Source organism: Athene cunicularia (assembly GCF_003259725.1).
Source record: "Athene cunicularia isolate RWA chromosome 6 unlocalized genomic scaffold, athCun1 chr6_part1, whole genome shotgun sequence".
NCBI classification, from domain to species: Eukaryota; Metazoa; Chordata; class Aves; order Strigiformes; family Strigidae; genus Athene; species Athene cunicularia.
Window position 1 is genome coordinate 8,489,949 of NW_020799105.1, and position 17,855 is coordinate 8,507,803.

The window sequence follows — 17,855 nt, forward strand, 5'->3', positions numbered from 1 at the left end:
GGGGGAGAGGAAAAGTCTTCTATTTTCACAACAGTGAGATTATTCAGAGTCCTGTAACAAGTGCATGTGCTGATTTCAAGATTTAAAAAACCTGCGCATTTCCATACTATGGCGGCAAACCTGTCTCTAGGTATCTGAGTATTTGCTATACCAAGGAAATCTTAAATTTTTACAATAAATGTTATAATTCCAGAGATTAAAAGACTCTTCAGAACTTCATACAAATGGGAAGACAAGAATATTATCTGTTGGTAAGAATAATCACAAGCCAATCCAACATATTTTTCCCTCTCACATTCAGCTAGGGGACTGATGAATGCATCTCGAAAGTAAGTCTTCAATCTCAGTTCAAAAATTATTATATCACTTATAGTTCAAAATATTTTAAAAATGGATGCTTTCATACAATTTCCAGGACAGTACAAGCATTGTCTGATACATGCGTTTTGCAGGTAAGGAACAGCTTCTAACTACATAATTTTCTAGTAAAATTATTAGGAAAATTAAAAAAAAAAAAAAAAACAAACAAGAAGGCTGCATGTTTATGTTTCCAGCACTGCTCCACTTCCGACATTCCTGATGAAAGCTGTATGCTGTCACACTGCCCTGAGTCATGCTGGTTCCAACTGCTGCACTGATGTAATTAGCTTTGGTTGGTGTGGGAGCACCCTCAGAACTCTCCTGTCCCTCGATACTCCAACTCATATGTACTTGGACAGTCTAACAGCTGTATTATGTTCAATAGTTATTACTTTTTTTAAAATGTCACCAGTCTGTATTTTCAAGAAAAAATCTTCATGACCAGAGGCCCATAACCATACTATATCAATCACTTTACACAAATAGAGAAACCAAATAGCCACTTATCTCATGAGGATGCCTTAGATACTGTGGCAAGTATAATTTTACAGTAGAGATTTTTCCTGTAAGTTGTTCCTGAAATTTCATACTGATAAGATATATGCCTACCAATTATTGTCAACCCAAGCTTATTCCATTTTAGAATGCTTTCTTTTTCAAAGATCCTGAAAGTCTGAAGAAAAGCAAAAAATCAATTAAAATGTAAAATCTCATAAATTCAGATTTTAATTATTCACTCATCAACGGAGTGTCTTTATACAGCACAGTTTTTATTCACTCACACCAAAGTAAACAACCCAGACTTTTCAACAGTTTATATAGGTAATGGAGATAACTTAGTTTCAACTGAGAAAGAATTTAGAAGAGTGTCCAACTCTAACACTCTAAAATGAAGTCTTTAATGTGCTGCAGAGAGATTTTTCTAAAACAGATCTTTATGCTTCTTTACAGTTAATGAACAGTCACTAGAAGGAAAGTCAGAAAATGTGGAAAAACTGAAGGCATAATATATTGCTTTTGCCAAGACTCCCACACTATTGGCTCTAAATACTTAAGCGTGCTCACAGCTAGAACTTATTGTTAATAATTTGGCCCAAAATTGTTAAAGCTATAAGGCAACTACAAAATAATACAAAGTATTATGAGATTTATCTCTATCACACATTATGGTAATAAAACTGACTACTTCTACAGACAGAGGGTAAATTTTCTATTTTTAAAGCTAGCCTTTAAAACTGGAGTAACTCAACCCAAAGCAAATATAAGTACAGAGCTTCATTTAACAAAGTTCAATTTATTTTTACAGCACTTACTGAAGGGAAAACATAATTTCATGCCTATTTGGCTTCTCTTTTGCTTCCTTGATTTTTTTCCAAATAACCAATTTTGCTTATGAGCTTTTTTCTTTAAACAAAAGACTGCAACTCTTATTCAAAAAACCAAGACACACAGAGTCCAGGTAGACAAAAACCAGCTCATCCATACCTAACTACTTTAACATATGAATATAAACCGTTCTGTCTAAAAACATGGTAACATTAGTAACAGGCAAAATACTCATGCATAGTCAGATTAAAAAAAAATTGTTAGAGTGGAGGAGAACCCCAACCACTTGCAGATTATTTGCTTTACGTCATTTTTTCCTGTAACTTTCAGTGTGCTGGACTAGAAATTTTATTTCAAAATGGAAAAACAAAAAATCTCACGCCCCAAATCTGTCTGTAATCCACAATACAGAATCGCAAACTACCTTTTTTTAAAAAATAAAAGTACAAGTATGGCATAAACTTTAGCATAAAAAGCAGTGTTACGTTTCAGGTATGCATGCAAAACTGGTGGGGAAGAGAGCAAAAGTCTATTTAAAGAATTCCATTTTTTAAAATATGGAGCAAGCACGAAAAAACCTGTGGGAGAACCACATAATCTTAACAGAAAGATGGAAACACAGCAAATCTAGACCTGAAATTCCTACCGAAACAATTAAAAAGAACCAAGAAGTGAAAGCCTGTAAGTATTTAATTTTTTAACCTGCTTCATGGGTTGTGAATCTCAGAGTTTGGCAGAATAACTGCACTAAGATGACTCCTTTTGCCAGGTCACTCAACAAGCTTTATGTCTGTTCTACTAATCAGATCAGTCATCTGAGTGAAACATAGTACATACACGAGGACTCTTATGCTTATTACTGTTATCATTAGCAGAGAGGGTAAGTCAGATGCTTTCAAGTTTTTGTTTCTCTTGTTAAGAATCAGCATAGACCTCCTCATTACATGTTTTGAATACACTGGGAAAGTGTATCTTCCAAGACACTACTAGATAAAAAAGAGGGTTATGTTATTCACTCTGACAAAATACTGACAGCAAAATGTTACAATTAACCCAACCTGAGAAAAGCAACCAAAAAACTGTTCTTCTGAACATACAGCATTACTAATCCTTCCTTTATTCATAAACATTTGATGTAAAAGGCTCCTGTATTTAGTTAGTGCAACTGCTTGTCGAAAGAGTCAAAGCAGATGTTATTTCCATGACTGATAGTGAAATACTCAATCTGTGTATGTCTTCAGAAATGCCAGAAGCGCATGCAACATAAAGATACAATGACTAGAGTTGCTGATACACCTCTAACAGGGAGGAACTGCAGGGGAAGGAAATCAAGCTCTCTATAGGTTCAGAAAATTAACATTTAAAATTCATATTTTAAATTTAATAGAATTTTTAATGTATTCAGATTAATAATCAATCCTAAACAAAGAAAAGATTCAGACAAATACTATCTATTAAGCAGAAAACTACTTGTGCATGGCTCTGTTTCTTTAAAAATATTATCCAAGATTACTGTTTTAGATATCACATTAATAAAACAGGATAATAAAAATTTTTTACCACTAAATCTTTTTTCTCTCCTTAACTCTTTGTTAACAGATGCCACCGACTATTTAGCGCAACTTTATGGAAATAAAAAAATCTTAACACAAGACTCCTTACATTAGCTGTGCATAAGCAAAAATCCTTGCATTACATTGATTTTACAACATGAATCATAAAAGCACTACAGACACTACATGGAAAAAATACCTGATGCTAACAAATCCTGAACTACTATACCAAATTATTAAATTAATTATGAAGCACTCCTACAAAATAAATCTACAATAAAATCATTATTCTGTCTGGAAAAAGATGTGAGGGCAATTAAGGTTTTTTTTAATTGCTGCCTTATTAGTATTTGGCATTTTAGTAGCGCCTTAGGAGCAACGAAGAGTGGATGATACATTAGTGTTCTAACTTCTATCTGAGCAGAGTTAAAAAAGCCACCAGAATTCTAGCTTCTTAACACTCAAACTACTGGCATCAGGAATGTAATGACACAGCAAAGATGGTACTGATGCCTACAAAATAAGCTTAACTAAAGAATTCAGCTATTATGCATTGCAACTATGTTGTTGCAGCTGTCATCTGGAGATCCTGAGGCCGCTTACTTGGTTTGAGAGAATCACACCCATGGTAGTCTACTGTGCTGCTCACATTTCATATCTTGTCCAATAGTGGACCTGACTACTTCTGTCATATTACTTTACCACCATCATATCAGGAAAAAAGCAGCATACTTCAGCACTATGAATCTAACATCTCACAGACACAGATGGTTTAATGATATCAGAAACTTTTGACTTTTGTAATTAGTCAGATTGCTAATATGATGCAGCTGAGCAGAAGCCAAGGAGTGGATACATTATGCCAGGCCAAAAAAAAAGCCAATGCCAAAGTTCGCACGCTCATTATTTGTTTCTGTGGCAAATTCTTTGCATTTGCAACATATTAAAGACTGCTGATGTGAGGAGCTTGCACTGTTCCAACAGACAAGCAAATTTCTCACAAATAGACACAACAGCCTTGTTACACAAATCCATCTGATAAAGGTAAGTGTTGCACTGCATACAGCTGCAAAAACTACATGCAAAAATTAGAAAAAAAAGATTCAGCATAAAAATCTTCTCTCTTCATACAACACATACAGCAAATCCAGAGCAGAGGAGTCTCAATCTGCATATAAAATATCTCTAAACACTTATCATGTTACATTAAAAAAGTATGTAGTTTCATGTATTTTCTACATAATGCAAAGCCTCAGTCCCACCTTCCTATGTAGGGAAAGAAAAAAGAAAAAAATTATTCAGCAAGACAACAGTTCAGTGCTTTTCCTTTATTAGCACTAGAATTTTTATGCAAGGGATATGCACAAATGAGACCCACATTTTCCTACTTAAAACATAAAGGTCTCTATTGTTCCATGTTACACCAGTACTGCTACGAAAACTTAATTTCTCCAACTTTTTTTCCCCCTTGAAGAACAGAACTACTGTTCACTTAGCTGTTCCAAACAGAATGCATGCTCAAAGGGTGAGATAAGGGGAAAGAAAGAACAAATTACCACATTCATTTACTACTTTCTCCATCTTCCTTTGATTATTAGCGTGCAAGCTTCCTACAAATGCTCATAATTCATTATTTTAACCCAGTGCATATGTTCGACAGGTCCATATATCTGTCACATCCACCGAGTTCATTTCTATGCTTGTGTAAAAACCATCTATAATGCTACTAACATAAGCTATAAACAAATAGAAATATTATTTGACTAAAATAACAGAAAAGTAATGCTAAAAATGTTTGATGCATATTATACATTAAGAGATTAAATACAGAGGTTGATAAGAAAAATATTTATAGTCATCATCTGGAAGAAGAAAGACTTAGAATCATGAAGCTTTTTCTGATCATGAGAAAATACTCTGCATTGTAATGACGCAGAGTGATTTACTGGCCTGTTAATCTTTTGTTCATTTGCAGACAGAACTTTTCCTATTTAAATAATTAGTCAGTGAGTGCTTATTACATTTATTTCTGAGTTTCTGTACGTACTACAGAAAACCTTTTCAAAGTAAAGCCCTCAAACCCCAAAATGCTATACATTCAGTGTTATGCAGCAGTGGTAGAAAGTGGTGACACAGGCATGCATGTTAAAAACTAAGGAACTCAAGTCAAATTGGAAATGCCCAATGCAGAAACCTAAGCACATCCTTCCCTCTTCATACTTATATAAATGAAAATTACACTAGACCTCAGCTACAAAGAATTCTTCCTTCTCCCCACAGAAAAAAAGCTTATAATGACAATACAAATGTACTGAGAAGATATGATGTTAGGTAAATACATGGCCCATATTCATCCCTTCATGGGAGCGTGACCATGCACCATGCAGTGCATGTGCTGTACCAGCAAGTGTGCACTCCCACCGATTAGGGTAGTGACTATCACAGCAACGAACAGCACCACAAAGCTTTGCAACCTAGCACAAAAACCTGACACACACATGTTCACAGAACTCTTCAGTCAACTATGTAAACGTAAAAATACTAGTTTCTACGACATGTGGCTATTACTGGAGGGCACAATTGTCACAGAGCCTCTGAACCACCAAGTCCACTCTTTTCTTATCATTGACAAAATTTCATATAATCCATTTCATCAACTTTATGAATAGACTCAATGATCTTAAATGTCTTTTCCAACCTAAATGATTCTATATAAGTAAGTTAGTTTTCCTCCGTTTCAGTCCTACTGAAAGCTGTTGCAGAGTCTGAGTGCTGCTAGAAATTTCTTCCATTTTCAACCTACATTTATTCAAGACCAGTTTATAAGTATAGTGTATCTGACCACATTCTCATTTACCTTGGTTATTTTCCCCTCCCTAGAGCTTATTCACATATTTTAACAGAGAAAAATCACACCATCTTTTTTTGCTAAGCCCAGAAAACCTTTCCTCTCTTACTCGAGTTTCTCTTGCTGTTACCATCCTGCTGCTGGCCTTTCTTTCTCTGAAGTCACATTTCATGTAAATCCTTGAGAATCAGTAGTCAAAGTCTTTTATAGATTCCATTGTCAACTATTTAATTTCTACCATCACAGAAAATCTTTTACTCCTTAAAATAATTTATTAAGGATGTCCTGTGTCATTTCTACAACAGTAACTTATACATTCATGATTTCATCCTAAACACTTTTTTGTACTATCTAATTTAAGAGAATACAAATCAGAGCAATATCAGCACATTAAAATATGTTATTCAACTATTAAAATTTTTTTTAATTATTTGGAAGAGTAGAAGCATTATAAATATCTGTAACTTGGGGAAAATACTATGCTTTCTTTTTCAGAGCAAAAAAATTTTTCACTGTGATCTAATACTACCACTTACCATTTTAGACAATTTATTCCATGGAATTATTATTTCATTGATATATCCACCAAATGTTTATACACACACTTATGCCATATATATTCAACTTTTTATATCTATAATATATATTAATACATCTATTTTACATATATTTTCTATTTAAAATATAAATATAAAATGTGTAGGCAGATAGGTATATTACATTCTTATATATAAATTTATATAAACATGTATAAATATGTGCCTATATACATTTTTATATACGTACATATGTATGTATAAATTTCATCCAGATATAAAACTATACATTTTACCCCATGCCTATTTTAAACCAAAATTAATTTTAAAGGATGATAATACATTTCTCTAAACAGTAGTGTTCATCATGAGGTTCAATGTGGTTAAGTGAAATATGCTATTCAGTGTTAGTAAGTGTTTACTACTGAAAGGTTTTTTTCTCAATGAAAAGGTCACCAGGTTATCAAATTTTTTACAAAAAAAAAGTAAAAACCAACCCTATGAAAAGCTTACCTCATACCATAAAGACTTCTCAGGAAAGGAATTAAATTCCCATTTTATTAAGGACTGGATTACAGTTAGCTGTTCTGTTGTAATCCTAGAAATCTTCAAGCCACTCTTGTTTCTCCTTTGCTCAACATAATTCCAAGCAACAGTTCCTATGTGCCCTGAAGGTAAAGTCCTAACAATTGCTCTTGTTCCAGTATAAACTGATTTTTTAACCTCCTTATCATTTTTACAGAAACGTCTTATTAATAAAGTAGAACGTTCCTTTTTGTTTCTAAAAAAATCCTCTTCCATCTCTTCTTCACAGTTATCATTACAGTCTTCAAAATGGCTCAGAAAGGGCTTTAAAGGTGTTCTTCCAGTAAAGTTATTTCCACAAAAGCTGTGACCTGAGCATGCCACTTTAACCTTTCGTGGTGCTCTTTCCAGATATAAATACTTATCCCTTAAGGCATCTTCATACAACTGCTGCCCATTTTCATTCTCACAATTATTTGTCAACTCCATTACTGGGGAACCAGTGGTGTTACCATCACCAACACTTACTGGCTGCAAGCAGTCATCCAAAATGAAGCCATTATGTAAACTGCACAAAGCCTTTGATATATTCCTTTCACTAGCACAATGAAAGTGAAAAAAGGCCACTTTATCAGTATCATTGCTGTCATTCTTATTTACTGCTGTCTGGCTTCTTAACGAAGGTCCATTCATTTTTAGCTGAATTTCAGCAAGCATGGCTCTTTCCAGTGAAACAGGAATTCCAGTTTCCAGGCATGCCTCTCCCCCTGCTAAAGGATCACAAGATTTATACAACTGGCTGCATGGGATACTACTCTTGTAGTTCTTCTGCACAATGTTACAGTTAATGTTAAGAAATTCCACTGAATCAGGGATGGACCTGTTCCTCTCCCATAAGTTTTCATTACTGTTGTCATTAGTCAGTCGTTCTTTCGCCAGAGAGAATATTTTGGGCACTGAGCCCTGAAGACTTTCTTCTTCAAGTCTGTGTAAGTATGAGAGAGCACGTGTGGTTTGCCTTCCCAGACTGGCAGTATGTCTTTTTATAACACTGGTGTCCAAAGCATTTTCAGTATTTTCATCTCCAGCTGACTGAGCAGGTATCACTTTACCCTGTACCACAGAGATGAGAACAGACCCTGTCGTCTCCTCAGAGGTCATCCTGACACAGTCCTTAGTTGCTAGATATGTGTTGAGGATGGGGGCAGGGTGTTGTCTACCAATCCTCACACCATGATTTCAAGTGTAATAAAAGGTTCAGTGCTAAATAATCAGGGAACGCATGGTAAAATATGCATTGACTACTTGCTCTTTTTGAACTGGATTTAGAAAAAAAAAAAGTAATTTTTTTTACTGTTGGTCTACTATGCTTTCCCAGCCTTGAAATACTGGCATGAAATACAAGTATTTTTAAACCAGCTTCTTATTGTGATGTAGCCATTTGACTTGTCTCTTCCCACAATTAATTCTGCTATCATATGTAGCACATACGCCGCTGCCTCAGGTTGTAGAAGATGAGCCAACATATAATCCATGTCAAAGATGCATCTCCCCGTAGGGCATCCAAGTTGGTTTTCTGTAAGGAAAAAAAAAAAATATATATATATATATATATATTGAACAGAATCCATGGCACAAAATCCACCATCACAACTACAACAGAAAGAATTTTTTTTTAATGTAAAGAGAAGGAACATGAAACAGATGTTGATTACACTGAGACCTAAAGAATTTCAAAATACACATTTAAATCTGTCTTAAAGCCTCACTTCACAATTTGAGGAAATTACAGTCTTGTTTTACATATTTAAATAGCTGTATTCACTATCGGAAGCTACATGACTGCAGAAAACTAATTTTACTGAAGCTGTAACACTAAAATTGAACATACAAGATATATACAAAGAGAGAAAAGGAAATGTCTTTTCTGTAATTTTTCTGACTCATAGCCAGGATAAGTTAAAACATTTGAAGAACAAAATAATCATTAAACCCACACTGTCTTTTAAAACTAATTTTTTTCCTGTTCAGAACTGAACTCTACCACAACTACAATTATTTTGGTGTTACATGGCTTTTCTTTTCATTAAGCTTTATGTTGTTAACATGAAATCATGAAGAAAACAGGTTGGGGTTTTTTTCAGAACTCTCTGACTGAAAAAGCATGAAGGCAGAGTAGGGTAAAAGACTGAAATATTGTCAATAATTCTTTTTGACCGCTTTACATATATGCCTTAAGCTAAAAAATTAACCTGCCCTTCAACACTGCCATTAATTCTTAGCTTCTTTCCTGCAAACAGCACAATAGAAGTAAATCTTGAATCGGAAAGTAAGGGGTTACAGATAGTTCAACAAAGGAAACAGAATAATAACGGACACATACTCAGACAAATCCTAGTGAATGAAAATTAAACAAATACATGCTTATATCATCATATTTTATGTTTAAAAACATTACATGTATTAACAACTAGAAATTATAGAAGGGATAAAATCAGAAATAATGAAAGTATTAAAGTTTAAAATCTACTTTGATACTCCGCAAATAACTATGCTTAACAATTTCATTTTAAACCATTTTAGACCATCGGCTTTCATTTTTATTGATTACTAGTCTTCATCCAAAAGCAGTCTGGCACAAATGAAAAGGTAAAACACAATCTTTACTTAATAGGATATTTGATATGCTATCTTCTCACACAATGAAATGCAGAAGTGAGCAAAAAGGAAAAAAAAAAATTCTTTAAAGTTACATTTTGCTAAGAATCCATGGCTTAAAAATTTGCTAGCCAGTGAACAGCATTCTTCCTTCAGACAGTACCTATACTGTAAATGCATGGGGAAAAAAAAAGTAAATTAATATTTCAGTCAAGATTTCAATTTCATTGTTTTAACAACAGAAGAGAGATCTGGGAGGGTCGCAAAGGAAAGTGACAGAGACAGAACAAAGAGACACAACTACATTCTCCATGCATTACAAAATGCATGTGCATGCCAGAGCAGCCAGGGGAGAGTAAAGATGGGAAACTCAGATCCTGTATAAGAGAGATTTAGTACCAGAACAGAAAATAAAAGCTACAGTTCATAGAAAAGTTGTGTAAGAGATAGCAGAGGGGCAGGGATAGGGCTTAAACTGGGGTCACATTGCCGACAGTTCACAGAGCACACTATAAAATACTGCAACAGCACAACTGTAGAGGAGATAAAATGAGAAATCAACATCCAAACAATTCTGTAAGTCTCTATTTCCTGATAGTCCCTATATCATTAAATTGTACCCTGAAATTAATTTTAGTTCACTTTCTTCAATCTTACCTATTCCACTTCAGAGAAAAAAATGAAAACCCCCACACTTCAGCAGATGCACACATACAAGAGGGAAGCACTTCAAAATTATCTTATTCTACCATTTCCTATTCCTCTTCCCTGTCCTCCTCCCTCTTCAAATCCCCAGATAACAGCTTACGTAACTTTTTGCAACTACACACTTGAAGAAAACTGCAAACAATCTATCTAGAAATGTTCCCATCTTATTTCTTCTGGCAACCATTCTGTGCCTTCGAGTACAAATCTACATACGATGATGCTGATCAAAGTTGAAAGATCTAGGAGGAGGTAGAAGCAGCAGATTTTTTTTTCTTGATCTCTTAAGTTTCTTTCTTGCTATATCAAGTAAAAATAATACTTTCTAAAAGTATAAAACACACATATGTATTAGTAATAGTCTTACTGATTTTTTAAGGATTTCTTTCATCCATCAAAACATCTGTCTACTGATTCATCTTTCCTGTTCACATCAGAAAAATTCCAGGCAATCAAATCAAAATATAAGCCACTGAAATATATTCATAAATGTACTCCCTGTAACATTGCTAAGCCAGGAATAAAAATTAATGGAATGGATTGTCACTACAAATAATATACCTCTTATTATGCTGGTTGCCAAATGAAATTCTTACAAAACAACATCACTCTACGAGGCAAAAGAGACAACATCATCATTATGCCACTTCAACATCACACAATGAATGTGAGACACAAAATTGACCATGCAGGTTAACTTGAAATTTTTTAGAACATTCTTTATGGAGAAACTAAAAAAAAAAAAACAACAACAAAACAAAACCCATCATATCCCTGATTTACTTCTGTAAACAGAAACCTGCTAAAACCAGAGGTCCGTTTATATCCCAGACTCTCCACAAGCTTATCCAGATGCCAAAACTGTTCTTCCACAGTCCTCCTCCCTTCAGCATCATTCTCCCACCTTTCTCTTATGCCAAAGTGTCTCCACATGTCCTGCCCTGCTTCTCTCACATCTTTTTCTTTTCTCTAGAAGATTTATCTCAAATCTTCCCCAACAGTGAAGTTGGTCACCTCTCTCAACTTCAGAGGCTAAATGTCTGCCCATTTCTCTCTACCAGCATCACTATCTATTTGTGCCTATGTTTGAAATCCATCTCATCAAGAATAATGTCTGCTTAAGAAGCTCCCTGTCTATGTCCAGCTGTTCCCATCCTCTCATGACCACTGCAACACGATAGGGAACTGATCCATCTCAAGAATTTCTTGCTCAAGTTACTTAACAGCTAGATCACTTTCCCAATACAGTTTATATATGGTTGTACTAATATGTGCTATAACAGCACAAGGAAGAAAATAAGCAGCATGGGGAAGAAAATGCTACTTAAGTTGGTTTACACATTTCTGCAATCTGAAAATGTAATTTGATGTGTCAGTTATGTCTACTGAGCAGGTAGCTGCCACCAAAGATGGCATACTTACTGCTCCCCTCACTCTTGACCACTTCCCTCATCTCATGCATCTAGAGATCATGAGTCCACAGAGTTAAGTTGATTCAGCTGGCTGATTTGTCAGGGAACTGTTCTTTTTATCCAAATGAATTGACTCACCTTGTAGCCACATCATCACTATATTCCATGAAAAGGAAATACTATGAATGCCTGGTATGGACCAAAAGCCTCAGTAGTAGCTTCAGTTTAGATCATGTTTGCTATGATGTCTAAATGCACTCTGAAGATAACAGACTTAGAGAAAAGTTACCTACTGTAGGACTATGCTAAAATCTCATGAAATAGCAAGTAAAAAAATGGCGGTAGACCCTCTGATCTATGGACAACTGCAAAAACATCTGAAGCTGCAGCTCTGCTGAACAGATGACAAGGGTTTCATGTGTCCCACATTACACTCTTCTCAGTCTCTGCTTTCCACTGTAATCAACAGATTTCAATTCACTGTGCCCAGCAAATTCCTTAAACTGTTGGAATTCATCAGACATGTTATGAAGTGTGTTAACACAGTGGTATAGATGTTATCAAGTATAAAACTCACAAGCTCAACCAATAAAACAGTATTTTGTAACTTACTGTAAAATTGCAGAATTATCACTCCCTGTTGTTTCTCATACTCATCTATCTTGCATGAGTAGCCAAAGCCTAGATCCACTATAAAATCCTCACATATATACATGAATTTGCATATAAAAACAATTCTGAAATTACTAAAAATCATATTCTCTCTGTTGCACATTCAACTCAAAACACTGATTCACAGTTAAATCTGAATATAAAAGCACATGAAGTAGACAGCTAAACCTGTACTGTATTCAAGACATGCTGACATTTTCTAAAGCCACTAGATTAGCTGACAAAATCCATTAATAACTATACTGGGTCATTTTACAAGACTCAAGTTATGTCAGAAATGTAATGTGCTCCTTCTATCAGTAAAGGAAAGTAAAAATATAAGAAACTACATCCAGCATTAGTGAATCATCCTGGATGCAGAGGTCAGCCAAAGACAAACAAATAATGAAAATAAACAATCTGGCAACCTTTCAGCACACACATTCACAAAATATATTAAGTCTGAAAACGTGACATAAAATTAATCTGTCTATTTTATTTTTTTTTACACTGCTGCATACACTTCAAGACTTAAAAGTGCAAACTGGTTCTAGTTATTATTAATAATAGTTAACAATAATGTTTAATAATTCCTTTAATTCCAGATGTCTGAGGAATAAGTCTACAACATTCTAGGTAAAACATCCAACATAATCAAAGACTATAAAACCGTAATAATTTAGTATCAGTTTAACCTACAATTCATTACTCAAGCTAATTTCCTTTTGAAGTCAGCAGGAATTCTACTTCAGAGAAAAAAACAGTATGTTAAGACTTACACTATTATTTAGTCTAGGGAAAGCCATATGAAGGATCAGAACTGAACACAATGTGCTGAGTTGGAAACCCTTTCAACTCTAGGCTGTCAGGGAAAAGATGATTAGATAAGTATTTGAGGACGCTGGTTGGGTCTGTGGGAAGAAACAGCAACTGTACAAGAGGCAAGTAAGGGATGGGTGTCATGGTAAAGGGGATTATTTAGACAAGTTGCATGCTGCCAGAGATACCAAACGCAATTCAGCATGTAGGATGCTGTGAGCGCTTTATGGTGAATGCCCAGTAGGGGCCAAGATTACGGGTGCAGAGAATGAGGAGACTGTCAAAAAGGTATGTGACAGTACAAAACGCATACTGGTGGTTTCCATGGGCAAACTGCTATTGGACAGGCACAGAAGGCAATTCAAGACAGCTAAAGGGCAAATGAAAGCAGTCTGACAATCCTCCCTTCTTCCCTGGCTATGCTGGGACACCTATGGCTATTTCTCCTATTTTCATCCTCATTGCTACCTATACATGGTGACTATCCTAAACAAAAGACGTTTCAGCACACAAAGCACACCCCCAACAAGCAAACAATTACATTAATTAATTCAAAATAATAAATATTTACACAACATCAAAGGCATAAGCAGTCAACAAGAAAGATTCTTGGGAAACAGTAAACTAGAGAAATAATTTGACATGGTAAATGGATACAAAACTATTGATCATCTCACATCACTCCAACAACTGTGTTTGAACAATATAATCTCAGTTCAAGCTCTTAAGAAAACAATTGATTCATGAGGAAAGTTGTTCATATACTTCAAGTATCCATTTACAATTAAAGAACATTTGTTTTAGTAAATAAGCTAGTTTGTTCCAGATCAATTCCTTGAAAAGATTAAGAAACCCACATTTATTGACTCCTCTTTAATTTATCTTTTATCATGCACACTGTTAGCTTTTCATTACAGTGCCTTATCTCAGAAACAAGCAGAAGATACCAGTACAAGAACAGGGCACCAATGTGTTGTCATCAGTTTTCTAAACCTTTCTTCTGCCCAGGGAATCATGGGCAAATAGTATGGATGAAGTAGCCAGACTCTTAAGAATCACTCAAGATGTGCACAAACTCTATTTGAACAGTTAGAAGCAAGATACAACAACATTTTATTTGGCACAGAGCATCATGCAGAATCTCAGATTTACCACCAGTGTCTGTGTTTCAACAACAAAAAAAAAATCTTGAAAAACTACAGTATTTATATATCCTGTCAAGTTAGAGCATCTTTTTTTAATTTTTAGAATACTTATCTAAACATCATCAAGTATTAGATGTCTCAAACTATGCAAATGGCTGCCAGATGGTGAACCCTTAATTGCCTCATCATTCATCACTGCATCAGGCAGAATCTGAAGTTACTGCCAGATACCAGCTTGACTCTTCAATTCTTTACAGAAAATCCTCTTCTGTATGAGGAAGCACACTGAGAGAACACAAGACTGAATTTATCTTACTGTTAGAGTCAGTTCTTTATTTCTTTCTAGATCTGATCTGTGATACACTGAAAGCTGTAATTTCATCAACACTCGGATGAACAGGTCCTTCTATCTGAGATGCATGACAACTCTAACAATTAAAGGTGGGATTATCCTTTTCCATCTTTGAACAATACTTCTGGAATAATTTCCTTAACTTTTTGAAGAACTCTGAAAACAGCCTCAAATGGCTGAAAGATTTTGGAGCACTGAGTCACACTCATAGGAAAAGGGAGTGCAGCAGAATTTAAAACAAAAATCTTCAAAGAACAGAATTCAACAAACTTGGCACTGGTAAGCAGAATCTCTTGGAGAGATTAGATAAAGGACCATAACATAAAGGAAAATAACTGAAAATTAATAAAATATATTATATAAAACAAATATGTATCACTGTGATCTTGAAAACCAGGAGCATCAACTCAATTCTCCAGTTATATTCATCAGAGTTAATAACTATGCTTACTAAAAGAATCAATTCTTTCTCTGCCCCTTACCAGACCATCATCTGTTTAAACCTAATACAAAGAATTACCCATCTTAACCACTCTCTTAATTTTTAATCAGCATTTCTCTAGTTCATCTGCTGCACAGATTTAAGAGTACCTGGTTATCTAAACAAAGACAGTATCTCCTCAAAAGGAAGAGTGAAATTTCAACTTTCTTACAAGGCTGCATTTTCACTAAAGTAAATTCAGCTGAAAACATGACAGGGAAGACACATCCATCATAAGCTAGGCAAAGCTTTAAAAATTAAAATGTAAGGAATTCCTGTTAGAAGAAATGAAAGAAAGACTGTAAACACCTCCAACAAACACATAAAAACAGGAAATGCCATTCAGTAAAGCAAAATAAACAAAGCCACCTTCTTGATCAACAATGAGAAATATTATGATAAAATCAAAGGTCGTGTAAAAAAAAAAAAAAAAAGATAAAGAAGGCAGAAAGGAATCCTAGATGAGAGCTGACTTCTTTGACAGCTTAAGCCGTATGAGCTGAGCAAGACCGCTTTCCTAAAGCTCCACAAACACATTTTCATTTAGCCAACTTCAAGACTTGTTCAGAAAAGCTTTGGTCAAACCCCCTACACCATCTTAAATATCTTATGTTCACTATGTCCATCACGATTAAAGATCACTGTATTAAAAATAATTTTTTTCCACCCATATAGTCTACCAGAAATTTTTCACCTTAAAGTCAATGTGAGATCAAGCAACTGAACAGCAGCTGAAACCCGTCTTAGATATGCAGAAATAAAAAACAAGATGCAAAGGACACAGATTAATCACACAGCAACTTTATTATAAAGTTTTCACCTGGCAATGACTGGAAATAACTTGCACTATGCAGATGGTGATTTGTCCATCAGTTGCCCACAGCTGATCCCTACACCAATTAGAGCATTCTCACTGCCATCCTTCTTTGCGTGATACCAGCTTAAGGAAATGGGGGCTGTTTCAATGTGGAAACACCAGAAACCCCAATGCTCCTTTCCAGCTTCTGTACAAACTACCTTTTTCTAAATTTTATTCTAACTTCACTTTAGCCATGAACTGAACTGCTATAAAGGAAAATATGCACTGGATACAACAGAAAAAGACTAAGGCAAGTAACAGGTTTGTCTCTTTCAACCCCAAGCAAGTATTCAGCTAAGTTAGCTCAGGTTTTAATATGGGGATTAACTGAGCCTAGTAATACATCACTCCTGACACAAGATCAGAACTGCCTCACTCAGGCCCACCGAGGACCTTGTGCAGATCTGCAGTGCACAGCAAGTAGCGTATTCACAGCATTGCCCACATGTTCTCTGTGTATTTGAGTAGCAGCAATCAATCATTCAGATCCTTTGAAACACCAACAGCTTCAAACTGGGAAATAATTTAGCCATCATCCCATTTCAAGGCTTTGTCCATCTTTGAAGATTTTGTGGTTCCCTTGGACTCAATGCCATCATTCATATCTTTGTTTTATCCTTTAACAAGTTCTCAAGTTCTACACACACACGTTCATTCACATGGTTTCTCCATAGTCAATTTACGCTATTTCTTCTCAGTCAATAAAGCACAGTAAATTCCTTCACTAAGGCCACCCAGAGTGAAATACATTGGAAAATAACAGGAGAATCTTCTACTGATCAGGACGCTAAGTAAATCCCTGCAAACAGAAGCGAAGAAGCAGACACGGAGGGGTTTTATGCACAGTGAATTTCAATTACAAATTATTTTTAAAATATTGCAAACAGTGTTTCTGTTAAAATATGAATGAAAATTGCTGTCATCAAATACAAATAATAAATATGGGGAAAATGACTGCATGTATTTCCTGTCATTTGCCAATCACTTCTGTGGCCTCAAAATGTTAATACAAAATGGAATGCTTACATAAAAACATTACTGTTCTGAGAACTTGGTTACTGCATAAAAATTTGTCACTTTGAAATGTGTACTCTTTATGTCTCTAAAAAGTCAACAGTAACCTGGGACTACATATTAATGTCATTTGTAAACGTGGTATACTCCCTCCATTCTAGTTTCTATCAAATTCTCTCTTCAAAGAATTATTATCACAAATAAACTCAGTATGTGAGCAGGAAAAATTACATTCTTTGAAAGCCAGATGAGCTCCTGAATGCAAAAGGAAAGTAAATAGGAAATTGCAGGCCTTCACTTTCAAAAAAACATCCAACCACAGATTCACAGTGGCACACCAGTGACAGAACTGGGCATTTCTCTTCCTACCACACCCATGAGAGATGCATTCAGAGATGCTATCTTGACCAAAGGATAGTGTTTGTCAAAGTCAGCTGCTTCAAGCCTTTAGAAGTTAATATCTTGGCCAGCCAGCCACCAGCCCAGCCCTACAGCAGGCTGACCCTTTCAGACTACTGGACAGGGTTCAGACCTCACAGCATGCCAATCACACTCCACGCCTGGCCTGGAGCACCACCCTGCACTGGGACTCAAGCTTCAGCAGTGATAGA

At 35.3% G+C, this 17,855-nt stretch overlaps 1 protein-coding gene across 1 annotated transcript in view; it reads right to left on the reverse strand.

Annotated features, from left to right (window-relative positions):
• PLCE1 (phospholipase C epsilon 1) overlaps nucleotides 1–17,855 on the reverse strand; it is a 155,656-nt gene that overhangs the window by 125,718 nt on the left and 12,083 nt on the right. Inside the window, exon 3 of the mRNA XM_026851074.1 lies at nucleotides 7,137–8,724. Within this exon, the coding sequence (XP_026706875.1) occupies nucleotides 7,137–8,309 (1,173 nt within the window). The 5' untranslated portion in view covers nucleotides 8,310–8,724. The remainder of the gene's footprint in view (nucleotides 1–7,136; nucleotides 8,725–17,855) is intronic.